Source organism: Lissotriton vulgaris, chromosome 7, assembly GCF_964263255.1.
Source record: "Lissotriton vulgaris chromosome 7, aLisVul1.2, whole genome shotgun sequence".
NCBI classification, from domain to species: Eukaryota; Metazoa; Chordata; class Amphibia; order Caudata; family Salamandridae; genus Lissotriton; species Lissotriton vulgaris.
This window is the reverse complement of record NC_141695.1, coordinates 1,400,839,018-1,400,866,478: the sequence shown is the minus strand read 5'-3', so window position 1 is coordinate 1,400,866,478 and position 27,461 is coordinate 1,400,839,018. Positions and strand designations below refer to the sequence as shown.

At 49.2% G+C, this 27,461-nt stretch overlaps 1 protein-coding gene across 4 annotated transcripts in view; it reads left to right on the top strand.

The window, feature by feature from the left end:
- The window catches only part of LOC147705720 (sulfotransferase 1 family member D1-like), an 876,537-nt gene that overhangs the window by 254,824 nt on the left and 594,252 nt on the right, over positions 1-27,461 (top strand). For all 4 annotated transcript variants that reach the window (XM_086932153.1, XM_086932154.1, XM_086932156.1 and 1 more), the window contains exons 4-5: positions 24,178-24,275; positions 25,375-25,501. In XM_086932153.1, the coding sequence (XP_086788279.1) occupies positions 24,178-24,275; positions 25,375-25,501 (225 nt within the window). The remainder of the gene's footprint in view (positions 1-24,177; positions 24,276-25,374; positions 25,502-27,461) is intronic.

Below are 27,461 nucleotides of genomic sequence, written 5' to 3'. Positions count from 1 at the left end.
ACCTGGTAAAGCTATTCATGAGAAACCATGGGGGGCATTGGTTGAAAGGGCCTGGAAGAGATCTAGGAATGCATACTTCCAGTTGATTCACTTCTGTCCTGCACAGGGCGTACCTCTCTCCGGGTAAGATTAACGATTACTTTGGGGCCTGGACTGCGTGCCCAAGATGTGATCTAGAAGGAGCAGAGTTTCTCCACATGTTCTGGGATGGTCCACATTTGGGAGAGTTCTGGAGGAGGGTCACAACAGTGCTGGCGGGGGTAATGGAAAGAGAAATACTATTGACGCCGGCTGTTGTTTGCTGCACTGGCTCCCTCATACTGCCAGGAATAAAGTTACTAGCAAGTTTATAGATCTATGGCTGGTGTTGGCCAAATGGGAACTTACTTGTAATTGAAAAATGAAAAATGGCCCAAGTGTGACATGGTGGACTAGGGAAATGGTGAAATGGGCGGATTGCGAGGGGTCTTTCCGTCTGCAGATGGCGCGTCGCAATGAGCATGAAAGAGCTCAGGAGATGGGCCGGGCTTGGGTGGCACTGGTGGACTTATTGAAACACCCGACTGATGATGTTGCAAATGACCCAGGTAGGGTGGACCAGTTAGCAGGGGAGTGATTCCAGGATTACCCCGTTGCATCGCTGGCCCCTCTAGGTGGGACCGCGATGCTACTCCTCCCATCTCTTGGTACCATTAGCTGAGGTATGGGACGTAGTGCCCACTATACACGTTTGAACTGTCTATAGTTCAAATATTGATGATTTATGGTTTCAGCGGCATGCTTGGGGGGGATGGGGGGGTTTGGATGGAGTTGGGGGTGTGGGAGGGGAGAAGTGTGGCTCAGGGGTTAGAGGCGGCAGACCCGGAAGCGGAGATCGGCCCTGGACCAAGGTTCAATTCCCCGCCTCGGCGGGTCTTGGGCTAAAAATTCCACGGACTCGATAATTCTCGCTCCGGTGCCTTCTCGACTCACGGGTTCACACTCTGCGACTCTGGGCAATAGCTTGCTTAATCTCCACAACGGCCCCTCGCGGCGGGATGCCTGGCTTTCACCTTGTGGATACCCTGCCGGGGTTATCTCACAGGGGAATACCAGGACGGGTTCCCTAAGCAAGCGCCGGGAAACCCACTGCGCGTAGCTGTGCGCTATATAAGCTCAAACACATTTACATTTACATTTACATTTACAGGGGGGTTAGTGGAGGTTACTTATGCAGGGTCGCCAGATTGGCAGGAGGGCTCACGGAATGAACTGATATGAACTGCGAGATCCCAAACTGAGGGTGGGTACGGGTCCAAGTTGTGAATGCCTCGATTTTCCCAACGGAGGGACTGGCAATTCACTCTGAAGGATTGTTATATACTGTTATGACCCACTGTCTTGCACACTGAGACGGTCATCATGCTGACCCTGTGGCCCTGCGGGCTGTTTTCACTGCCTCATTGCAAGTTAATAAAATTTGTTAAAAAAACATTTAACAATAGCAGCGTCAGAGCAGGTTTTTTATTACTTGGACAATTTCTTGCCAGTAGGAGAGATGGGTAACAAAGAGTGTGAAAGACTGTTAAAGACATTGTCAGTGGCTACTGACCATTTTGTGTGTAACTGGCAGCCAAAAAGACAAAGGGACTGACAAATACTCTGACAATTTTGAGGATTGAGTAGAACTCTGTGGTGATGGTGTCCCTGCTTCCTAGTGACAAGATGGAGGTGCAGAATGATTTGATTTATGAGATTGTGCAGCGAGAGAAAGTGTGAATTGCAACTGGTGCAAAAGGTATTGGAACGTTTGAATTTTAAATGTAAGCTGATAGCCCCAGAGTGTGCTTTTTTCTGAAGCTTTGCCTTATTGATGTGGGGTGCTGTAAAGCCACATCAAAGGATTTACTTGTCCAGCAGAGTGAATGATGATTTGCTGGTTTGGAAGCATTTTGCGGTGCATTATACCGGATTGGGCATGTGGCTGCAAAATTACCCAATGACAAAGAGGGTGAAATATTTTAGGATGCCTCTATAGCATGGGGATTTGGGGTGATCTGGGAAGGACATGTGTGCCCAAAAACCTGCCCCCAATCTTGGAAAAAACACCAAAGGGTCCTGACTCTACTCAGTAAGGCTGAGTCAACATAACAACAAAACAGAACAATTGCCAATACTGAGCAAAAACCAGATTCAGCCACACATTAATTCCAAACACTCACACCATCCAGACAACACACCAGAACGAGTAAAATTAATTTTGCGTGGCCCCAGATCTGGTGGACAACACTCACACACCCAAGGTCAAACAACCAAATAAATCATATATTCTCCTATTGAAATGTAGCAATGATTCTAAGTAAGCACCATTTCCTACATCCAACAGATAAATCATGACATCAATAAATCAATTGTATCATGGGGTTTGTTTGACAAGGGACGGTGGCTAAGCACGCAATGGCGGAGGTCGCAATCGGGTAGAGCTCCGAGCCGAGCTCCCCTTCCCTGGGCCGATTCTCCACCAAAATTTCCTCGCTGCCGCCTGAAATTGCAGGCGGACCATCACAAAACTATTTTCGGCATTCTAGCCGACTTTTGTACTGGAGGTCCGACCCAGCCCGCACCGGACTTTCCTGCGTGCCTCAAGCAGGACTCACTGCCACCTGGCCGGCGAGGGAGACTACGTGAGGCCGCGGCTCAGGCCTGACACCTGGGCCTCATTTTGCGGCCCGCAGCCTGACATCTGTGGCCTCCCTGCCGACCGGCGTTGGGTCCTGGGAGCCCTCTCGTCGCTCCGTCCCTGGCTCCCCGCTGCTCCTGGGGAATAGGTGAAGACCCGGGCTGAGGAGAACTGGAGGCCTGACCGGCGGCATTCACCCGCTTTACCAGCGACGACCCGAGTGGAGGACACAACTACTGGACTGCCTGCTCCCGTGCACAGAAACGATGAGGCCCCCCCCTGCGGTGCGGTCATCGAAGCACCGGTGCGACTGAAGAACCGGGTAGGCAGCCCTCCTCCTCTGAGCTTGGCCGAGCGACTGTACCCACCTGGCGGAGCCCTTCCTCGCGCATATGCGGTGCTGCGGTGAGTGGCGGATGCTCTTGGGGCCCTGAGACGGACGCCGAAGCCCACGCGGAGGCGGCGCCGGAGCCCCGCCAGGCCTCACGCCCATCGCGTACCGCGTGCTCCACTGGCGGGGGCGCCACATTGCCAACACTCAACCAACTACCCACACTGTGCTCGTACTCACCTGGGACACTTGCCTGACATCTCCCCCGTCACCCTGCTCTTCTACCGGAGAATCGAAGCCACTGAGGGCGTGTGGGGTGCCGAACGAGGGCTCCGGGCCTGGTGGGGAAGGAGAAGCCGCACACGACTGGGGGGGGCCCCACGCAGCGCATTTCCACGGCCGAAGCGACCTGGCTTCCCCGCGACACGGAGAGGAGCGACGAGACCCCAGCCACGGAATTCTGGCTCCCTCGACATACGCACTGAGGTACACTGTCTGTCCTGCCTGCCCTAAAGGCCCTGTGAATCTCGAGGGCAGGAGATCGTCTGCTGCCACGTGGCCAGCTATCCACAACATGTGCATACCCACCCCGGGCTGCTGACCGATGCCTGCTCCGCCGCCCTACTACATAAACCTGCTCTGCGACCTGGGACGCAGGGTACGTGAGACGCCGGGTGGCCACCCACGCGGACACCGACACAAGAATCGGCCGCACCGCCACTCTCAGACACTGCCGGAATTGTACTCCGGGCAAAATCCTCTCCTCCTGACAAGCAAGGCTGAACTGCTACCCAGGCGCACCCTACCACAAGCCGACAGATATCCAATTCTCCTACACCCCCAGACAGGACTGACATTCCAGTGGCACTGCTCATGTCCGGAGGGGTAAGAACGCGCACCGGAACTGGAGGTGCCCCGCCGAAAGGGAAGACTGGTAAGACGCTAAATAAGATGGCTGCCGACCAGGTGACCACAAGTCTAGATAGTGTGCTGGCTGCCATCGAGCGATTGGAGGAGTCGCTACAATCGATCAGGACATCACTGGAGTCCAAAATAGACAGCGTTGCCATAGACCTCACCCACCTGAGGGACGATCACAAGAAACTGGCGGACCGGACCAAGACTCTGGAAGGCACAGTGGCGGACCTTGAACCCTGAGTCACCCAAACGGACAAGCAAGTACAGAACCTCCTGAACAGGGTAGAGTTCCTGGAAGACCGTGCCGAGGATGCGGAAGGACGGGCACGACGAAACAATATAAGACTCGTGGGAATCCCGGAGAAATGGGAGGGCAACAACCCGGCCCAGCGGGTGGAGGACTGGCTGCGAGACATACTGCCAGAAGACACACTCTCACCCTACTTTGTGGTGGAACGGGCGCACTGCGTGCCTACGAGACCACTTCCCACAGGCTCTAAACCAAGACCGCTGCTCCTCCGGATACTGAACTACTGGGACAGGGATACGGTCCTGCGAGAAGCCAGACGGCTCGGGGAGATACGAATAGACAATGCCACAGTTATGTTCTTCCCAGTCTATACCATCCAAGTACAACGCCAAAGGCACTCGTTCCTGGAGGTAAAACGGAGGCTCCGTACAGCAGGCCTCAAATACTCCCTCCTCTTCCCTGCGAAGCTAAGAGTAGTCGCGCAGGATAAGACTTTCTTCTTTAACACCCCTGAGGAGGTGAGCTCCTGGTTGGACAGTGGCACCGACACGGCACCCTGGGAAACACAGGGCTATGAACCGAGGCCACGGGCACGTGGTCCGAGACGTCGCCGCAGGAACAGAGACCAGCAGGCCCGTCGCCCGGAAGAAGCAACACGACGATCTCCGCCAGCGGACCAAATTCTTCAGGAACAGTGAGATGCGCACAGAAGGGTTTCACAACTGAGCAGTTCACCGGCATCGGACGGCGCACCGGGCACCAGCCCACGGGTTATCCCAAGTGACGATGAAGCCGTTTATGGAATTCCGGACTCTCAGCTTTCGGTGGACTTACCGGACATCACACCGCAGACAGCTGAGCTGCTTCATTGACATTATACGAGCCATCAGTGCAGAGGCCGCTACAGCAGGGGGGACGGCGGCAAGAGCTGGCTGGGCGCTGAGGCGCGGCTGTTGCCCGGTGCTGCCGTGGGCCTCTTCCCCCCCCTTGTCCGTAGGCTGGATGGTGGAACGCTGACGCAGTGAGTATTGCCTCAGCCGTGTAAACACAAGCAGGTTGCAGTGGTGGTGGGGTTGTCTTGTGGCCCTTCCTCCTCCCCCACCCTCTCTGCCCGCTGGCCCCAACGAATGGGGAACTAATAATGCCAGGGGCCTGGGAGCTGTGAACAGTTTTATTTTTTTTCCCTTCTGTGTCCGGCTGGACTGGGACCCCTGCGGGGCAGGTAGCGCCACATTCCGGGGCAATGACTTTGGCTGCCAGTTGCATATCTCATATGGCCTGGGGAAGGACATTGATCTCCTTCTTTGACTAACTAAGTGAACCGCCTGGACTGTGATTAGCACACGATACCCCCTAGACTTGAAAGGTTGTCCCTCTTTATCGAGAGTATGGACGGTGGCCCGTTTCGCTACTGCCCCTTTGGTATTCTGGTGGGGTTCACCCACAGTTGGCTCTTGTTGTTACTTGTTTGCTCCCCCTTTAATGTCTTCCTGAACTTTGCTGAGTGTATTGGGGGGGGTGGTCGTGAGAGCGCTAGATGGGGGGATGCAATGGACCCAGGTCTGGCTGATGTTTATGGACATAGGGGGAGGACGCCTGCACTGATAAAATGTCTACGATAAAAATATGTACCTGGAACATTAGAGGTATGCACACACCAGCGCGCCGTTATCAAATATACTCCTACTTGAAAAGGCACCAGATACACATTGCACTCTTACAAGAAACGCACTTGAACAGGGCAGAGGTGGTCGCACTGCGCCGCAGATGGAGAGGGCAACTGTATGCCACCGAGTACTCCTCATATGGTAATGGTATTGTAATGGTAATGTAGTTTCTTATATAGCGCACGTATCACCACAAAGGGTATCTCGGCGCTTGCTTTGGGAACCCGTCCTTGTTTTTCCCTGTGGGATAGCCCAGCTGGGAACCCCCAAGGTGAAAGCCAGGCATCCCGCCGCAGGGGCCGTAGTGGAGATTGAGCAAGCTATTGCCCAGAGTTGCAGAGCGTGAACCCCTGATTCAAGTAGGCAACGAAGCGAGAATTATCAGGTCCGTGGACATTTGGGCTCCAAACCCTGCCGCGTCGGGAATTGAACCCTGGTCCCGGGCCGACCTCTGCTTCTGGGTCTGCCTCCTCTAACCGGTGAGCCACACTTCTCCCGTGGGGCGCTACTGTGGGTGAAACCGGGTACTCCCTTTACAATAACAGACAATCACACGGACCCGGAGGGAAGGTATGTGTTAGTGAACGGCCGCATTGATGGACAACCTGTGGTTCTGGCATCCATTTACTCTCCAAACACGGAACAGGGGGGCTTCCTAGCACACCTTTCAGAGAAATTGGCGCCCTGGCATGGAGTCCCCTGGATTCTCGGGGGGATTACAACACAGTGTTAGACGCTACACTAGACCGCTCGGCCCCACCCAGTCCTGATGCATCATCTCTTGGAGCCATGAAGGCACTCACCCAGTGGGCGACACAGTGGGACTTAAAAGATGCATGGCGCGCCCATAACCCTAGCACCAAAGTATACTCCTATTACTCAGGGGTGCACGCGTAACATGTCCGCCTAGACAGATACATGGTGTCACCAGAGCTACTGCCAAACATCACAGACTCTCAATACCTTGGCCGAACACATTCAGATCACAATCCACATACACTGCAAATAGCATGGGAATGCCCACACCCGCCCATCCCTACATGGCGCTTACAAGCAGCCCTACTGCTGGATGCCCCCTTCCGAGACTCCCTACAGGCCTGCGTAGCACAATACCTCACAGACAACTCGGGCACAGCGTCTCCCCGCAGATCGAATTGGACGCCTTCAAGGTTGTGGTACGGGGACTCTGCCTGGGTACACAGGGGAGCATGCAGAAAAAACTGGAGGCCGACCTGCGCCGGGTAGAAGCTGACTTGCTCCGCTGGGAGCAGGAAGCAGTGGCAGGAACAGATGGCCAACTACGCGAGGCCCGTGAGGAACACACAACATTACTGGAACAACTACGCCACATCAATTACGCAGCTCACTCGGCGCGTGTGCACCAGTACAGCGACAAACCCGGGAGACTGTTGGCCTGGCTAGTCAAACAAGAGAACCGTACAGAGCCGGTGTCTGCCATCCGAACGACTGAAGGAGCGGTAGTGTACACTCAGAGTAAAATTCACCAAGCCGTCGTGCACCACTACCAAGCCTTATACAGGTCGCAGCTGAGGGTCGCATCGGAGACTATAGCAGACTATCTCGCGAATGTTTAGGTGCCTTCCCTTACGAACACACAGCGGGGGGACCTAGGGGCGCCATTCACACAGGAGGAAATGCGCAAGGCTATTTTCGCTCTCTCCAATGGCAAATCACCTGGCCCAGATGGCCTACCCGCCGAATTTTTTAAAACATGCTCGGACACACTGATCCCGGAACTGCTCAAAATGTATAATGCCGCAATAGAAGACTCAGCACTCCCAGCTACACTTAATGAGGCTACCCTGGTTTTTACTCCTGAAACTCGGTAGGGAAGAAACATGCATGGGCTCCTACAGGCCTTTGGCCATGTTAAACACTGACTACAAAATTTTCACCTCTCTATTAGCTCGGCGTTTAGCCACTGAGGTCCCAGCCTTGGTCCATCACGACCAAAATGGTTTTGTACCAGCGAGAAGTACCTCACGCAATATTCGCCGCCTCTTCCGAATACAGGAAGCTGCCACGTTGCACTGGCCGAGATCGGGATGTCTGGTTCTGGACCTCGAAAAAGCCTTTGACTCTGTGGAATGGCCTTATCTCGGGGCGGTGCTGGACAGATTCGGCCTGGGCGATGGGTATGCAGACATGGTTGGGCTACTCTATCAACGGCCCAGTGTAAGAGTACGAACGGGCAGTTTGCTCTCGGAGACAGTGCAGGTGCGTAGAGGGACCCGACAGGGCTGCCCCCTGTCGCCCCTTCTCTTCTCTCTGGCCATAGAGCCCCTAGTGGCGCTGTTGCGGAGGAGGGGAGCTGGATGGGGGATCCCGCTGGCTGACGGTGTACATATAGTCTCGCTTTACGCAGACGACCTGCTTCTGTATGTGCGGGACCTTGCAGCTGTGCCGAGCTTATTGTCGGAAATTTTCCAGTCATTTGAAGAGGTGTCGGGGCTTAAGGTCAACTGGGCGAAGTCCGGAGTGTACTCGTTTAGCCCGGACACACAGGAATGCGACGTGCGCCTCGGAGGTGTCAGACTTACATGGTATCCCACCACATTTAAATACCTCGGAATGCACATCTATAGGGACACGCAGAACATACTGGAGGGTAACCTGGTGCGCGCTATATCCTCGCTACGAGCCCAGATGGCCTTCTGGAAGACACTGCCTCTGAATGTGCCCAGTAGGATAGCGCTATCCAAAATGATAGCATTACCTAGGCTGCTCTATCACTTCGCCAATATCCCACTGTATGTTCCCACAAAGATATTCCGTGACCTAGAATCAATGGTCCGCAACCTGATCTGGAATGCAGGGCGCCCCCGAGTGGCTCTGGCGAAACTCTACTCCCCAACTACAGAAGGAGGGCTGGCGGTCCCTAACCTAGAGCTGTATTATCTAGCAGCTCAGCTACAATGGGTAACACACTGGCTGAGCGGCACACACTTAGATGACACAGACTCCGCTACCTACGTATGGACACACACGCAAATATGCACATTGTTTCATCCCTTGACTAGGGGACCTCGCCCGCTACCACTACACGTGGCTGTGGCCCGCAAATGCTTCCTCCGTAGCCTAAAGCTGACCCGGGAAGTCAAGCCTTACGCCTCCGCGCTTCCCCTGTTGGGCACCCCCAGGAGGAGCGGAATGGTGACACTGCGCATTCTAGAGAGCTGGACTACGGCTGGGGTGGAAACCATGGGCGACCTCTATGCGGATGTAGCCATGCTCCCATTTGAGGAACTGACGGAGGGCACGGGTCTGCCGGTAGGGCAGTTCCTCTATATTGCGGCCATACGCGGAGTCCTGGGGCGATATTCAGGAAGAACCGCCGATACAACACCTAATGCAATACTTGCATGTCATGTGCAATGGTTCCCATATCATCCACTGGCTGGTGCAAGCCCTCCTTATGCACACGCAGCGGTCCACACAACCGATACGGGACAAATGGGCGGCCCTCCGAGGTAGGGACTGGACGGACAAGGAGTGGACCATGATCCTAGCCAGCCCCGTGAATATCCCACGTAACTCCCGCTTCCAGACAATTCAATTTTACATACTTCATCAAGCATATTTATCGCCGGACAAAACAACAGGTATTTCATGATTAACACCACTACCTGTCCCAGATGCAAGCAGCTAGGTGCGGACATTTTGCACATGCTCTGGCATTGCCCTTCTCTTGTCACATATTGGGGAGAGGTGACATCTCTCCTGATGCGCAGCGATGGCTCAGGGCTACCGCACACATGGGAGGCTTGCATTCTAGGATTATACAAAAGAAATAAACTCAATAAAGTACAAGCCAGGTTCTGGGATCTAGGCCTTATCACTGCCAAGCGGTTGCTCACCAAACACTGGAAAAGGAAAGAACCACCAATCCCTAAATACTAGTATGCTTCCTTCACTAACTGGGCTAGGGCGGAAAGCTTGGCACTACACCGAGAGGAGATAGCGGGCTTAAGAAAATTCCCAATTGCACAACTCTGGGATGACATCCTGAGCTCCCTCCAGGAGAAGGGCACAACCAGAGGGCTCACTTAGGGATCGCCACATACGGGGAAACGCAGGCGGAGAAGGTGTGGAGACACCAAAGACACAGACAATACTGTCCCCTCATGACACACACACGCCCGGAACGCTGGAGTTGTGGTGCTTACAGACCAGAGGAAGTTTGCCTCCCCCCCCAGCCGCATCGAATAACGATTGTAACACACGTCCGACACGCTAGCCGCGGGTCCGGTCACCCACCCACACGAAGAACCATTAGTCCATGACACGATACAATATTTTCCTGGTACCCTTTCACGACATCGCTCCCTCATGTGCACTCTTCCACCCCACTCCCTCCCGCATAAATCCCCCCGTTTATCTGTTTTTGGTCTCTTGTCTCTCATATATAGCCTTTTCTTCCTCGAGCGCCCCACCTGGGAGACACACTCAGACGCCTGACTAGATACGAGGCCTGAAGTAAGTCGCATCTCCCCGATATACAATTAGGCTATACTATTTATCCATGTAGCACATCACCCACTGCATTGATAGTCAGTGGAGAGTTGCCGCTCTGAGTAGGTGGCGTGAACCACGAGAAGGATAGACCGCTCACGTGTACTAAATACACCTATTACAATGACACGCTTACAGGGTCTGTCCGTGAACTTTATGAGTTTCAGTACAGTGGACACCGGAATGTTACTCGATGGCACAGCCAACTATTTGGGACACACCGATAAGAACTGCTAAGTTTACAGAGTTAAATCATTTACTTATAAAACTATAAAACAAGACGTCATTTGAATGTACAATTGAACTATGAGCATACGTGATGCGAATGATGCAATTAATGACATTTATCCTGGTGTTGCAGTTGGAGGAGATGTATACCTTTCCCTTATTTTTATTTTCTTACAATGCATCGCAATGTTGCAGCCGGCCCCAAGGGTTGTAGGCTCCGCAATGTGTACTGCTCTATATACTACTAATAAACGTCTTACTACAAAAAAAAATGGGGTTTGTTTGACAAGGGAGACAAAAGGTCGACGCATTTCAAACCCAACTGTTTGTCGAGTTCTCATCAGGACCGTAAAGTTCTTATTTACTGTACAGATCAGATCTGATGCTTCAACACCACAAGTATATTAGTGTTCCATAGCTGAACTTGAGTGCGTGTTCCCTGTTCCCTGTTGCTAATCGCTGGTATCAGGGGAACCTCACTAGCAAGTCCGGAAGTCCTTTGCGACTTAAATACAGTTCGCGAGTTGATCTTGGAAAATCAATCTCCCTCTCAGAAAAAGCCTCCACGTCCCGGCAATGTGGCGTGTAGGCGTCTTATACCACATTGAATGATGTGATTTCATGTTGTCTAAATGGTGTGAGTGTTTGAAATTAATGTGTGGCTGAACTGGTTGAGGTATGTCTGAAGGTTTGCATTGAGTGAATGGTGGTCTCTTGGTGATTGCATGATGAAATGTAGTTTTGTGTATATAGCTTTCCCCTCGTTTTGTATTCATTATTGATGCACATGTACATAATGTATTGTTGATAAAGTGATTTGTATGAGACTTGTTAAATAAAATAACTGATGGTTTAGTAAAAAGTGGGGACCTATTTGATTTAGTCATAGGCCTGGTTATTAAAAAGTTTTTGAAGTTTTGCTCAGTATTGCAATTGTTCCGTTTTGTTGTTCCCAATCTTGGAAGGGCAGAGCGTCTGGTCTGTGGGCTGGAGTGTTGAGAAACAGGAGGGTAACGTTTGTGTCTGACAATGCAGCAGTGGTGCAGGTGGTAAACAGGGGGAATGCTGCTGATGCATGAGTATTGAAGATTATGAGAGAATTGACCTTGCTATGCTTGGAGAAGAACATTTTTGTTTTCAACTAAGCAGATTGTGGGTCTCTGGACAACAAAGAGGCTGATGCACTTTCCCATTCACAGAAGGAGACGATCCTTGGTTTGGTCCGAGTGCGACAAAGTAAGGTCTTCGCGTTCCAGGCTTCTTATGCAACATTGGGCTGTGAAAGCATATTTTATAGTGGAACATTCACTGGTGAATTCCACAAAGAAGATGTACCGACAGGGCTGGAGTGAGTCCATAGCATCAGGTGCCAGACAGCATGGGCATGGCAGGGCGGGGTTATGGTTGAGACACAGCAACATGCTGGAATTCATTTTGTGTCAGAATAGAGAAGGATTTATCTGCAAATACCATAGGGAGAAAGCTGGTAGGCCTTCCTTCTGTGGGAAGATGTAATGGAGGTATGACTCATGTGGAGGTGAGTTGGAGCAGAGAATGCTGGATGGCTGGTGCAGACTGCATGACAAAGTACCCCAGGTAAGGTATTCTATTTCAATCCGAATCCTGGGGCACAGCTCTTAAGAGCCACTATTCAGTTTGATATTCTTTGGTGCCTTTATGGTTTCAGAGTTGGTAGAGGGAAAGGAGGTTTGAGGATGGTGTTGGCCCAGCTGGCGTTGCATACAAAGGCTTTTGAAGTGCGTTTGAGAAGGTCTAGTACCTACAAGGGTAAGGGGTCAGTGGTGCAATTACACTGTTCAGGTGAGGCAAGGGTTTGCCCTTGGCTGCAGTTTTTGAGGTAAGAGGCTAGGGTGAGGGCCGCATTTTCTTGCTCAAGAATGGGTCTGAAGTAAGCTTAGGGCAAGTTCAACAGTTTTGAGAAGATGCCTACAGGACTTTGGCACTCACTAGTTTTGGATAGGAACAGTGAAGGAGGGTTTCTGGCTAGGAATGTGGGAAACAGACTGAGGGTTTAGCCTGACCTACACTCCTGAGGCGGAAGCCGGGAGTCACTATTTCTAAATTGTTTTTAAAGCACTGAATAATAGCTGTTTTTAAAAAAAAATATTTCTCACCTGTTGTTGCACGTTAATCCTGAGCACTCGCCCCTCCCTTGAGCTGCTCTCAGACCGCGCAGCCGAGGTAAACGCTGCCGCGGACCGGACAACTAATTTGCCGCCAAATCGCAGGGAAGTGAGGCCACGCCCACCGCCCTTAGGCCACGCCCCCCTGCAGACTATATAAGACGCTTGGAACAAATCAACCGCATTAGCCTGACCTACACTCCTGAGGCGGAAGCCGGGAGTCACTATTTCTAAATTGTTTTTAAAGCACTGAATAATAGCTGTTTTTAAAAAAAATATTTCTCACCTGTTGTTGCACGTTAATCCTGAGCACTCGCCCCTCCCTTGAGCTGCTCTCAGACCGCGCAGCCGAGGTAAACGCTGCCGCGGACCGGACAACTAATTTGCCGCCAAATCGCAGGGAAGTGAGGCCACGCCCAACGCCCTTAGGCCACACCCCCCTTCCGTCCCCATAAAGATGTGCCCCTTCCGGACGCGCAGCGGACGAGCGCAGCGGGCGCGCCGTCAGCGCGCCGAAGGCCGCGCCAGTCCGAGCCCCGGGCCCAGCCCTCATACTCCCCGTGCGGGAGCCCCCACTTCATACTCGTCAGAAACTATCAGGAAGCTTATACCAAACATCCCTGATCCCTGTCTCCACTCAATCTCCCCAGAGGAGAAGCATGTCAGCTGTAGACATTGTGCGTATAGACTCACCAAGCACACTCCCCGCGAAGAATGGACAGTCAAAATGGCTCTACTTAACTGTAGATCATTACCAAAACATAGCACCGAAATAAATGTACTCATTCAAAACTACAATCTAGAAGTACTATTCCTCACGGAAACTTGGATCACTACCTCGTCAGCCCCAGACATAGTCCAATCCCTCCCTCCAGGCTATACGATTAAACACCTGGACAGACCTAAAGGGACAGGAGGAGGACTTGCAATTATTATTAAAGATCATTTTATCTGTCAACTTAAGGACAGCCCAGTCCTTAACTGCGAAAATGTTAAATTCTCGCTACAACTGTCGCCGGAAAAAACTCTGTCAGGTATACTTATCTACAGACCCCCAGGCCCCCTCGAACAATTTCCTATCTCCCTAGTAGAGACTACCACCTCCCTAGCCTGTTTATCCTCCAACTTTACAGTGCTCGGAGATCTCAATATTCATTTTGACGATCCAGGGAAAAAAACAGCTGAAGACATCAAAGAAGACCTCTCAGCAATCAGTCTTTTCTTGAAAAACACCCAGCCCACGCACAAAAAGGGTCACCTTCTGGACCCCATCTTTTCAAATATACAAGAGATGTCTACCTCCACTCCGCTTCCCATCCCATGGACAGACCACCATCTTATTCTGTTCAATATTCCTACCTCCCGCCAACCCACTCCCAACCCGTTACCTCAAGCACCATCTCGCCCGTGGAATAAATTAAACACGGATGCCTGGTCCCACCAACTTTTAGCGACCTCCCCTACCCTGAATCTTGATCCCTCGGTAGCAGACAACCAACTTCGAGAATGGTTAACATCGTCTTTAGACGTAGTCCTCCCTATTAAAAAACTACCTAGTAAAAGAAACTCTTACAAATCCCCCTGGTACTCACCGGAACTACGGGAACTACGCAAAAAGTGTAAAAGGCTGGAAAGGGCCTGGAGAAAAGACTGGACTTCCGACAATAAAGAAACCTATAAAGCAACTATGAGACACTACAAAAATCTCATCAAAAAATCACAAGCCACTTACTATGAAGAAAGGATCATGGCGGCATCCAATTCCTCTAGAGAGACATATCGCATTGTTAAAAGTCTCCTGAAAGTACCCGAACCGCAACCAGTTGCCGATCCATCCGGTACTAGATGCACCCAACTCGCTGAGTTCTTCTCAGCCAAAATCTCAAAAATAATAATGACCTTCCCTAACAATAACCCCCCCATGGACCTCCCACCTGGACCCGTCAACCCAGATTTACCTTCGCTTAAAGCTTTCCTCCCCGTCTCAACCGAGAAGTTGTTGGATACTCTCAACCGGGTGAAGAGCGGCTCACCAGACGATCCAGTCCCTATGAGCAAACTCAAATTAGTAGCACCCATTATAGCGCCCCACTTCTCGACGCTAATAAATGCCTCGCTCACCAGCGGCATAGTTCCCATCAGCTGGAAAAACGCGGTAGTCCGCGCACTCTTAAAAAAACCGCACCTGGACCCCCTGGACCCCTCAAACTTCAGACCCATTTCCCTCCTTCCGGGCATTAACAAAGTGGCGGAGAGAATTGTCAATGAGCAACTCTCAACATTCCTGGAATCTAACGGTCTGCTCCGTAGCTCACAGACAGGATTCAGACCTGGACAAGGTACTGACACCGCCCTTCTGGCAGTGATAGAGGAGGCAAGGTCTATTCTAGACGCAGGAGGATCAGTGGCAGTGATCCTCCTCGACCTGAGCGCTGCCTTCGACACGGTGGATCACACCATTCTCTTACACCGTCTCCGAAAAACGGGCATCTCAGACCTAGCTTTGGCATGGTTAAAATCATACTTGGAAAATAGGACCTTCAAAGTTACCGACACCCATGGACAATCCAAACCCCTCCCTCTGAACTGTGGAGTTCCTCAGGGCTCCTCCCTGAGCCCCACTCTTTTTAATGTATACATGGCCCCCTTGGACGACGTCGTTACTCCGTTCGGCATCAAGGCGGTCATGTATGCGGACGACACGCAACTAGTCGTCTCCATCAACCAAGCAGACCATTCCATGGACAAACTAGTTTCCTGTCTGAACAATATCTCCATCTGGATGGGCGACTCCAGACTTAAACTCAATGGAGAGAAGTCCGAAGTCATGCTCCTGGGAAACCCAAACAAACTACCCCCGACCCTCGCCTGGCCAGCCAGCATGGGCACCCCTCCCACGCCAAAGCAAGAAATAAAGAGTCTTGGCTTTTGGTTGGACCAGGAGCTCAACCTCAGGACCCAAGCAAGAAAAACAGCTGGTACATGCTTTGGGCTCCTACGAACAACTCGCAAGATCCTCCCTCTCATTCCCCCCCAGTCCAGGAAAATTCTGTTGCAAGGTCTAATTTTATCAAGACTGGACTACGGAAATGCCCTGTATCTAGGCGCACCCATAGCGACCATAAAAAAACTGCAGCACACTCAAAATGCGGCAGCAAGACTTCTGACGGGAACAAAATCAAGAGAATCAGCCAGACCCTCCCTCAAAGCCCTTCACTGGCTGCCCATCCAAGAACGCATCTCCTTTAAAGCCTTGTGCATCTCCCACAAGATCCTACAAGGCAAGGGTCCACCTATCCTGAGATCCCTGGTTAAGCGCCACAAATCCTCCAGACAGCTGAGATCAGACACCCTGTCTTTAGCAGAGACTCCCAGAATAAGAAAAGCCCGCGCCGGCGGTCGCAGCTTCTCTTACAACGCCGCTAAACTCTGGAACAGTCTCCCCCTTGATATACGAAAAGAAAACAATCTCCTCGCTTTTCGCAGAATGCTGAAAACTTGGTTGTTCCCCAAATAATTCCACTCACTAGAGGTATGTCAAGCTTTTGTTAGCGCTGGAACGCCCTATGGGTAGCTACGCGCTTTAGAAATCCCAGAATCAAATCAAATCAATCAGGGTTTGAGAAGACTGCAGAGCAGTTGTGTGTGGAGGTATGTTCGGAAAGAAATTAACTAAATGATTATTTGCTTAATTGGCAAGTGCTTCTTGTGGGGAGTCTCACCAATGGGACATATGGATCTGTGGGCATACCTTGGTAAAGTTGGAGCAGGCCAAGAGGAAATTTGGAAGCAACCAGCTGGGGCTAGAAAAAGATGGTACAAAGGTGCATTGGCTTTGCCTTGGTGGAATGCATTGTGGATAACTGGTGCCAGGCTTATGGGATTACATGGCAAAGTGGGGCCAATCCAATGTTTAATCACTCATCTAGGGGAGAGTAATATGGTGCAATTTACGAAGGTGGATTTTCTAAAGTCTAGGAAGTGGGACTTGGAAATGCTGAAGGTCAGCTGAGTTTCCACAGATGTTTTCTGAACTATGATGTTGCCTAAGATGGTGTGGAGGGGCACACAGACGTTGGCTGTGATAAACAGATCTATAGATCAAGGAAGGAGCTGAGTAGAGAGCTGACGGTTTTCTGCAAGGTGAGAAGGGTACAGGTGAAAGTACACCAGAGCATTCTTTTTGAGTCCCTGCATTTGATCAGGCACAGTGTGGTGCTCTCGTCTGAGCAGGGAAATAACCTTCAAGTAGAAGGATTAACAAATTCACTGGACGGGTGGGCAAAAGACCATAAAAAACTCAGTGTTTGGGGAGCGGCAGAAGTTACACCATGGGGGATGGTCTTTCTGGTGACGACGGAAGGCAAACTCTTCAGCTGATTGGGGAAGATGAGGGTTGTGCTAGAACAAGCAAAGAACAATGGAGCCAAGATTTGGAATGAGGCCTTGGTCCAAAAGCGTGCAGGCTGTACAATGTTGTGGAATGCAGGTTCATGTGCAAGTGGAGTGGTGTGGCTCACTGGTTAGAGGCGGCAGACCCGGAAGCAGAGGACGGCCCGCGACCAGGGTTCAATTCCCGACGCGGCAGGGTCGTGAACCAGGGTCAGCGGACTCGATAATTCTCGCCTCGGTGCCTACTCTAACCGGGGATTACACTCGGCAACTCTGGGCATTAGCTTGCCTCATCTCCACAACGGCCCCCCACAAATGCTGGGGATGCCTGGTTTCACCTTGGAGATACCCAGGAGGGAACATCTCACTGGGAAAGCCAGGACGGGTACCCCAGCGGTCTATAGCGCCAGGACGCCTCCGGGTAGCAGTGCGCTTTACAAGACACACACATTTACATTTACATTAACATTTACATGTGCAAGGACCACAGGACTTATTGCATTCCAAAGATGGTGTGCAGCTCAGAAGCATTTAGGAAGTGGGGTGTTGAGAGTGGGAGTGACCTTTTGTAGGCTCAGTTAACAGGGTAAAAACTGTGGGTAAGCCGAACGGCTAGGTCTTCTGCTTGCCAGAGGAAAATAAAGCAGTCTTTTGTTCTCAAAGCCAGAGGAGTGGTGTGACCATTTCAACAGTTTCGTATTGATCCCTTCTGGTTTACAGGACTTCAGTTAACACTGTGCATCCTTTTCAGGCAGATTAGGTTCTCTGTATTGCTGCAGGTTTGTAAAAATGGCAATGGCAATTGAGGAACTAAGTCTTGTATGTGTCACTCATTTGGCACTAGTGACAGCTTTTTATTGATTCTAGAACAACAAAGGAGTGACGAAAGATATAAAAGAAACCAACCCAAGATGGTCTTACTCGGATATCCAGTTTTCAAATATATAAAGAAAAAAGAGCGAAAAGGAGAAGAAAGGAAGTACACAATATCAGGGTGTCTGATTAGATAAAAAGCAACTTATGTTAAAAAGTAGAACCCTCACTCATCAACATAGTTGATGACATGCTTCATCATAGGGTTCCACCAAGGAGACCGAATGTCTCCTTGGTGTGCTGCCACGCCTGAATTACAGCGGAGCTGGTATGTAGAGGACGTGTAGGAAAGTACTCAGAGGAATAAGTGGATTAAAACATGGCAGACTGAACTCCAAAGAAACTTTAATGAAGAGACTGTCCACGATCGTTAAAAACAAGTGGTTCGGACACTATTGGCCGTAAATTTGAGCCAAATGTATCCTGTGGAAAGTATAGGTCGACATGTTTCTGCTTTTAAATGCTAGCTCAGCAAAGCTTTCATCAGGACCAGAATTGAAAACAAAAATGAAAATAAAAACTCCTCAGGCAGTATACGCACCCTAAGGCGTACCCAAACCTTGGGGATGTCTGTGCTTGTAGAGGTAAACTCACAGTTTTACCCGATGTAGGTAGTCTCAGAATTTCCAAGGCCTACAGTATTGAAATGTTATATTATAGTGCTGCATGGGCACTGCGGCAGGGGATCTCTTCACGGCAAGGATGATTTCGTCTTCGGTGGCTCCCCACAGGCAACCGCTGTTAGCAGCCTATGCTAATGGTATTAACCACTGTTGTCTGCCTGAAATTATGGGAGAAAGCTAAAGATGAAGGTGCTTAATTAGAGAAAGGGTAATGCACTGTTGTTAACAACAAACAGCAAGTGAGTTCTAAGGCTTTTAGTACCAGTTTCCTCATTTGCACCCTACACAGGCAGATAAACAAGCATGCTGTCCTCTTTTGTCAATGCCCCTTCTTCACATTCTCCATGAATTTTGTATGCAGCCAGAGTTAATAGGACCTTATTTAGAGAATGATGGACAGAAGACTGACTCTGTAACAAACCTGGTAGATAGCCCATCTACCGCATTACAATTGTGGTGGGCTATAATGCACTTTTAATACCAAAGACAGGACAGCCAACATGTTTGTAACAGTGTATCCTGTCCAACAAACTCTAAATAAGGCGCTCTATTACATAATGGCTGCATGTTAAGCGTCATGATTGTCTGACCCAATTTCGGCATACCACACAGGATGCTAATTCAAAATGAAATGTGCCCTTTTCACAATCAACCTCCATTCAAGATGGCACGATTTTATGGTATGAAGGACATTTTCCTAATAGTTGAAGTTCTGTTTAGCTTGGCATCAGAGACCCTTTGCAGATAGTCATGATTGTATTGAAAGGGCGTCAGAAATTTCGATCCCATAGTATGTGATTATCTATCATTTTCAATCTTCTTAGTTCGCAGAGGTACAGAATATTAACACACATTAAATATTGTTTGCAATCTGAAAACGATCTTTCAGAAATTATGCACGTTTTTCTAAAATAATTATGCAAACTTATAAAGCTTTCTCATCACTAGGGGGGTAATACAGCCCCTGCTGCTCCTGCAGTTCTGGGCGCCGACTACCTTTCATGGGGCCCAAAACCTCCAGGTGCCCCCATTCTGCCCAAAGCCATTGAATGGGAGACTTGGGGTCTCATCACTTTCCGCAGGAGCACCCCATCATTTTGCGTAACGTCACGGCTCATCACCTTTTCTGAAGAAGTCAACATGCACCTCTGGGGAGCTGTACATGCTTTTCAAGGACATGTTTTGCTTATATGCGAAAATTTCTGCATACATTTTACCGCATTTTCTTTTGCATTTGGCACATAATTCTCAACAATTTTCAGTAGAATTAAGCTCACTCTTTCTAAATAGTTCTGTTTTTTCTAAGTAATTAATATTACATATTTTGCAAACATTTTCAATTTCAAGACCATGGAGGCAGGGCAGTGAAAAAGAGAAGAGAAGGGGTTTAAGGAAAGATGCTTGGCACAAGGGAAGGGGAAATAGAAGAGCTTAAGCTCACAGGGAGAATAGGTGAGGATGAACGCAGTACTGTAGAGTGCTTTGAGGAAACTCAAGTAAACAATTGAAAAGGGACCGTTTATGAATAACAATGTGGTTAGTGGAAGAGAAGACGGGGACTGGGCAAAGTTAAGATAAAATAACAGGAACACAGTAGAAGTCATAAGAATCTGTCCCCCCGATGGCAGCTGATCATTAATAGTGCACTTTTTAGGTCTCGGAGAGCGTGGCTGCGCACGCGCGCAGCTCGCTCAGAGAGATTTAATGTCGTTTCAGTAAAGGGCTTTAAGCACGCCCCTTTTTTTTCATTGGCTGGCGTCACCGTTTATGCTAAATAGGTGGCCAGCATTGGAAAAGAGCTTTCTATGTTGCCTCCCTTTGGCTTTTTGGGATGGCCTACTTGGACTCCCTTGCCTGTTTTCCTCCCGTCGCAAACGTTTTCTTATCTTTATGGCGCCATGTGTTTCAAACACATGGCCCCATAAAGACAAGCTCCAGCGCGATCCTCTTTCGCAGTCATAGTTTAACTTTTTAGTGGCTCTCTCTGTCTAGCCAGAACTAGCCGCATATGCTCGCGTGTTCACAGTATGCACTGCTGCCTGTTAATGCACACAGCCCGTCTCCAGTATGTTTGTCTCTCTCCTCTGCATATGTGATGCTCACATTCTAGTGCCATGTGCGGGATCGCCCGCTAGTGGGTGGCCGCTAGAAATGGAATAGGTATTCAGCTTCCGACAGTCCACCTATGCATTAACCCTAAGGACAAACAGTGACTGTAAATCTATGCTGGCTTACCTTTTTGCTACAGTCAGGCTGCATTGTAAAGTATCCTATGGGGTAATGCACCTGCTGCACAGATCATTGCATTGCCCAAAACTTCCAAGGTATAGATGTGGTGAAATAACTCTGGCGGTTAATGCACTTACTGAGGGATTGTGTGCACTGCTTAACATAGGCACAGGAGGTTTAACTCTTCAAGCACAAAGGTGAATGGGCTAGCTAAGAGCAAAGCCCAGAACACCAGGTCACAGATTTGTAATTGATGTAGATAGATAGCTTAGTAGGTTAATGCTTTGGCTGCAGCTTGATTTGTGTTTCCCAGCTCAGGTCTGTCCATCTGTCCCTCGCGCTCACCAGTGCCTGCACACTGCTCTCCTTTCCATCAGTCCATCTCTACCTCATTAATACCTGCCCGTCTGTCCCTCGCACTCACCAGTGTCTTCACACTGCTCTCTTTTCCAGCAGTCCATCTCTCCCTCATTAATATCTGCCCCTCGCGCTCACCAGTGCCTGCACACTGCTCTCCTTTCCATCAGTCCATAATCTCTGTTCCTTGTCTGTCCCTCCTATCTTTCTCCTCAGCTGGTCCCCTCTCCCTTATTAGTCCCTGCTCTCTCTTTTTTCGCCCATCTTTCTCCTGCTCCTCTCACTGGGTCGCGTTTTGCTTTCAACAGCCTGTCCTCTCTTCACACACTCATCCATTCTCTCTCGTTTTCTTTCGCCTCTCTCCCCCTCACTATGATCTGCTTATCTTTTCAGCCATCGCCCCCTCTCCCTTACTGGCCACTTGCCCCCTTCCACAGAGTCGGTGGGTAAATGCATCTGCTGGAGCACGCACAAGGGGAGTGCAGCTATATATAGACAAGGACACGCACAGTGTGGCCGTTGACGCGGCTGGGTGGAAAGGAGGGAGGGGAAGCTTATCGCAGGTTTGGCAAGTACATAGATGGTCTCCTACAAAATACAGTTCATGAACTGTTTGCATTTCTACAACAAAAAACGCAGATATTTTAAAACTAGTGGAGTGTTGCAAGGACCCTTAAATCGTGAGAAAAAAAATCATAATTGGGACGGTGCATTTCAAGACCAACTTGCGCATGGCCAGCTAAAAGAGAGCGACAACTCAGTGGGTTCATGCGCTGCCACGTAAAACCGTATAGTCATGGAATTAATTAATTTATAAACCACTAGCCTTGGGCCTCAAGGCGCATTCGGCAGAAGAGGGGGCAGTCGTGGGTAGTGAAGGGGCACATTTTTAATGCCCGCAATGGTGCCTTCTGCTCTAATGGTACTTGCCGATGTCTTCCAAGCCTCCTAAAACCAGACTGCCACAGGAAATGGTTAATCTCTCAGTCGCCCTTTGCTATTGGAAATGAGAGGATGTGGTATAATGACCAGAGCTGGCACTTTGGACCTGTGGAACCTAGTTCGAGTCTCGGCGTCGGCTCAACATCCTGTGATCCTGGGCAAATCACTTATTTGTCCCATTCCTATATATGTGTGTTTTTCTGTAACGTAACTGGTGCTCATGTAGAAATTCTAGTTGGGCCAGTTACATATGGTCTCCATTGTACACATTTGCTTCCTGGCTTTAGGGTGCTTGGGGCATGCCCTCGACTACTGTGGAGGAGTCCCAGTTGTACCTTGGAATGTGTTTGTGGCACATGGTGGTGTCTGTTGGGGTTTTAATTCGAAGAGCTCAGGCATATGGCCACATGCACATATGAATGCTGCAGCTGAAACCAGTTGTAAATTGTCCAGCCGATTTTTCCTCCAGGGATACCCCATATTAGACTAACGGAACACAAGCGATGCTGCAGTGGCCTGTGATCTTTTGAGAACACTGTATTGACCAACTAGAGAAATGAGGCAGCAAGGTGGGTTGACATGCCGGTTGCCGAGTTTAATGTCACAGATATTAGCCATGGTGAGTTTAGCTCAACCTTTCATCCTCATCAGGGATAGGCTCAGTGATTTGGGCAGTAGTAATAACCATTGCTCATAGTGCCACAGAGCCATAAGCATGTCACCTGCCTCCACCGCACTTAAACCAGACCAGGCTCCCAGGGAAGGCAGACACGTGCCGCACACACGGGGACAAAACCAGACAGGGCAGAAAAACAGCCCAGGATCAGAATTTCTGCTTGGATTCATTAAAGCTAAAAGGGCATGAGCCTTAAATAGGAGTAGAGAAGGGGTAGTTGTTGCTAGTGCTAGCCCTAGTTTCCTCTTTGGTAGTCCTGGTACTTCTTTACCTACCCCTGGTCCCAGAAATCCTAAGGGCAGTGTCAGGGTCAGAAACAAAACCAACTTGTATAAATTCTGTTTAAGTTCTCTAAACTCCACCCATTTCCCCCTCTAGCCTTTTAGATTAGGGGGAGTCAGTGTTTGTCGAGGGGTCAGGATGTGATAAGTCGGCAAACCTATCATGTCAATAGGGTCAAGGTGGACTTGAAGTCACTTGCGCTAATTTGCTAGAGTAAATATGCATACCAAGCGCTTTTTTCTGTTTCCTGATTTTAGTATTACAACCTTTTAATAAAGGGCTACTCTGGGGGTCTGGACAGTGCCTAGATGACCACATGTTTTGTTTTACCATTGTAATGAATGTTAAACCATTGTTTCCTTGGTATAGTATCATTACTGGTGCAGTTGTAATGTATTCTCCCGCCATCCCACTTTTGATGTTATCTACCTTTTAAAGATATATTTCATTTTTTCATTGCCAAGGGGCGCTTGAGTCTCGCATTTTTTCCAGAACAATTGTTCTCGGATGAGTGACTCTCCTGGATGGCGGATGTGTCATGGGTGGATTCAGAGAGGTGTGGCTAGAGAGTAGGATGGATGGGTGGGTGGATGGAGGGACACATGAAGAAATAGAAGTACTGGGAGAAGGATAGATATAGAGACAGATGCAGAGAAGAGCGGATGATAGAGAATGATTAATAGAATGATGGATGGAAGGAATGAAGGATGTCTGGATGAATGGTAAGAAGGAAGAGTGGCTAGATTAAACAAGCATTGCAAATGCAATGGGTCTCACCCTGATTAAGTTAAAGCCATTTGCTTTGCCAATGGTATTGTACAGCAAAGCAAATGGCTTTAACTTAATTAAAGGCGAGACCTATTTCATTTTTAATGCTTGTTACTTGATTCCCAGTGGGGCGGCTGCCTACTGAGGCAGGTAATTGGCAATTCACAAGCTTGCATATATCTGGCTTCTGTAGTTTCAGGGATTACAGCAACACAGCAGTATTTGTTACAAGGAATACTTAGTTGTCCTTGAATTTACCAGAAACTGAAGAATAGGTCTAACATGATGTCTCTCTCCATTCACAGGGATTCAGCTCTTGAAGGATGCAGTGTCTACTAGGCTCATCAAGACCCACTTACCAATTGAACTGCTGCCCAATACATTTTGGGAGAACAACTGCAAGGTACCAGGCCCTGACACAAGGGAGAAGAATGGAAAGGGTTACGTAAGGAGGAAAATCCTGGACAGGATGTGATTGGTACAGTAAACAGCTGAACAGCTCTGCAAACAGGCCAATGGATCCAGATTCCATGAATGACATCTATGGCTGCATAACTCAGGGAACTTGGAAATAGATGCAAAGCCTGTGTCATTATGTCTCAGAGGGAGGAGACGCAGGGGAATTCCGAATATATCTAGAGTGGGTTGGTTTTGGGATTGGTAGGGGATAAAGAGCCTGGAAGGGTGGATTGGGTTAGTGGGATTGACAGAGGTATACATAGTCTGTAGCATTAGCTGCTTGATGGCCTCTGGTATGGCACGGGAACGTAGAGCCTGTTTCATTTAGAGCTGGAAGGATCAGGGGATCAGTTGAGGATGCTGCACCTGTCATTGGTACGGAGGGAAAGCTTATTGCACAAAGACTGATCTTGTCATTTTTAGGGCCTTACGATTTTAGAAAACTGTCACAAATATAGAGAGATTGTTATCTTTAGTACATGTTGGGTTTTAGGAAATTGTCATAATGATACAGAACATGTCATCTATGGGAGTACCACTCATTCCTGCCAGGTTGTCTTTTCCTTTAGGTCACGGAATCTCAGTGCCATGTTTGACAACTACCAAATTTTGATATTTAGAAGCTCACAAACCTTCCTTTTATCCTGGCATCAACCAAATATTTTGTCTTACCAAATAGAAATGAGGTGCTTAATACATCCTTATAGCATGTTGTCGAGGGCTATGCCCAGTTGTCAAAGGCCCTGAACCCAGGTTATAGGACTGAGCAGCGGGTGAAGGCCTGTAAGAAGGGGGGACTGTGACAACCGATATACCCTTTAGCAGAAAGGCTATGAGGCTATTACAACATTCCACCCACTGAGAGACGACTGTGATGAATTATAAAGGGAGAAAGAGAAAAGCAAACATTGGAATGTTGGTGAAGAAGGTCTACACCAGCCGTTATTGGTCCAGAGCCACTTCATTATCTTCAGTGACTTTCTCAACAATCCAGTGCTCTAATAATTGACACCAGACACCACTTCCTGTTCTTTCTTCTGCAGATCATCTATGTTGCTCGAAATGCCAAGGATGTTGCAGTCTCCTTTTACTACTTCCATCTGATGTCCAGGGTGCATCCAGATCCTGGGACCTGGGACGAGTTCCTGGAGAAGTACTTGGCTGGAAATGGTGAGTTTGCAACCTGCATAGGTTGCTTGCAGCCCGTAACTTAAGATCCAATTGACAAACAATGAGGAAGTCCACAAAGGCACATGCCTGCAGTTTGCTTCCTCATCTTCATTGTTTGCATTTTCTAAACACCAAATGCATTTTAGTGGATACTGTGATGTTCGTAGATTTCCAAATGCATACATACCAGCCCTAGCCCTAGGAGTGTACATGTTCTACAGCACATTAAGCCAACAGGCACAGTTAGAGAATTGGAAATTTAGTTTTTTCTCTCTTTTTCTTCTAACCACCCTTTGAAAACTGCTATTTAAAATAATTTTGTATACCACCTACATCACTTATGCCTACTTGAAGTAGGTGTATGTTTAGAAGTGCAAAAAGTGTTACATTCTCAAGGAGGCAATTTTTTACTGTTGTTAAATGTTATGTCATTCTAGATACAAGACGTGGGGGATAAATTAGAGAAATAAATACCAAAGGCCTAGTTGAGCAAACAGCAGTTGAGAAGGAAATGTGATGTCCTCCATACTAGTTTTTGTTTTGCATCACAGATTGGAGTGGTGGTCAGATGTTTTCAGCTGTTCTCTTGATATTCTGCCCACAGTTTATCTTTGTGATAAAGAAGAGCTGTGAAAGGGAGCTGTAAAAAACCCTCATGTCACTAACACATGACCTGGTCAATTATTCAAATGAAGATACAACCAGAAAGCTATGTGAGGAGGTTGCAGCATGTAATATCAAGTCACCGTTCCAAGAGCTTTTGAGGATCAGCTGACAGGTCTTTAACATACTCTTCAGGGGTTATGTATGTCGCAGAACCACCCAGAAGGAAAATCACAGGGTGTGCCATTACAAATGGATCAAGACTCACAACTATGCAATGATATTACAATATACCTTACTGTATAAACAAGCACTGGCGTTGCCAATAGGTCTCGCAGTAGGAAAGTTGGAGCTATTGGTTTTGTAAATGACAAAGCCCTTTATGTTTTTAAAATGAAAACAAAAATAAAAGGCATTGTTATTTGCAATTGTAATAGCTCCAACTTTCCTACTGCGAGACCTATTGGCAACGCCAGTGCTTGTTACAGGAGGCTTCAAAGGTGGGGCTTCTTTATCTATTTAAATATCGCGGGAGGGGTTTGGTGTGGGAGAAGAGTGAAAGGGACTGTGTGTGTTTTGGGAGGGGGCGGGTGGAAGAACATCGCCGATGTCACATAGGCGGATTTTTCAGCCAAGCGTCCTGTCCATGAATAATGTCCCAACTGTGGGTAGAATGAAAGGGGGGTGGGCTTTTAGAGACAGTCAGAGACGGAGACAGGACGGTGGAGAGGAAAATAATCCCATGACCACGAAGAGGCAGAGGAAAGAGGGGTTCGAGGGACAGCCAAGCGCCGAGACAGCTCACTGGGGAGCGGGGCACACGCCCCGGGCCACAAAATACCAGAGAAACTAGTAGCAGGAGAGAGAGTCTGGCACAGAGGGAGGGCGGTGGAATGCTGGTAGCCCACGGACGAGCGGTCAGAGGAGGGACTGCTAGAGACCACTACGTTGGTAGCTTGGGATGCCGAAAGAGGGTGACGTAGAAGATGGGTCTTGAGAGATGCGAACTCGGCTATTGAAATAATCCCGGCGCAGATCGAAATCCTAAGAGGCAGTGGCGTTCCGGGCATCATAAGGAAGAGGGGCAGTAACAATGGAGGTCGTGACGGAGACAGGGTAACAATAAGAGGAAGGAGGGCAGAGGGGCGGCAGCCGGCAGGCCCCACGGGGAGATATACTGGCGAGTAAGGAGGGAGAAGCACAGAAACGAGCGAGAAAGGGGGCTGGCGAGCGTGAAAGAAACGGTCGGATCACTCGGAAGGGAGGGACAGTCGAAAAAGGGGTGTGAAGGAACAGCATACGAGGACAGAGACGAGAACACCAAGATGGACCCGGGAAGGCAGTGTAGAGGGGGCAG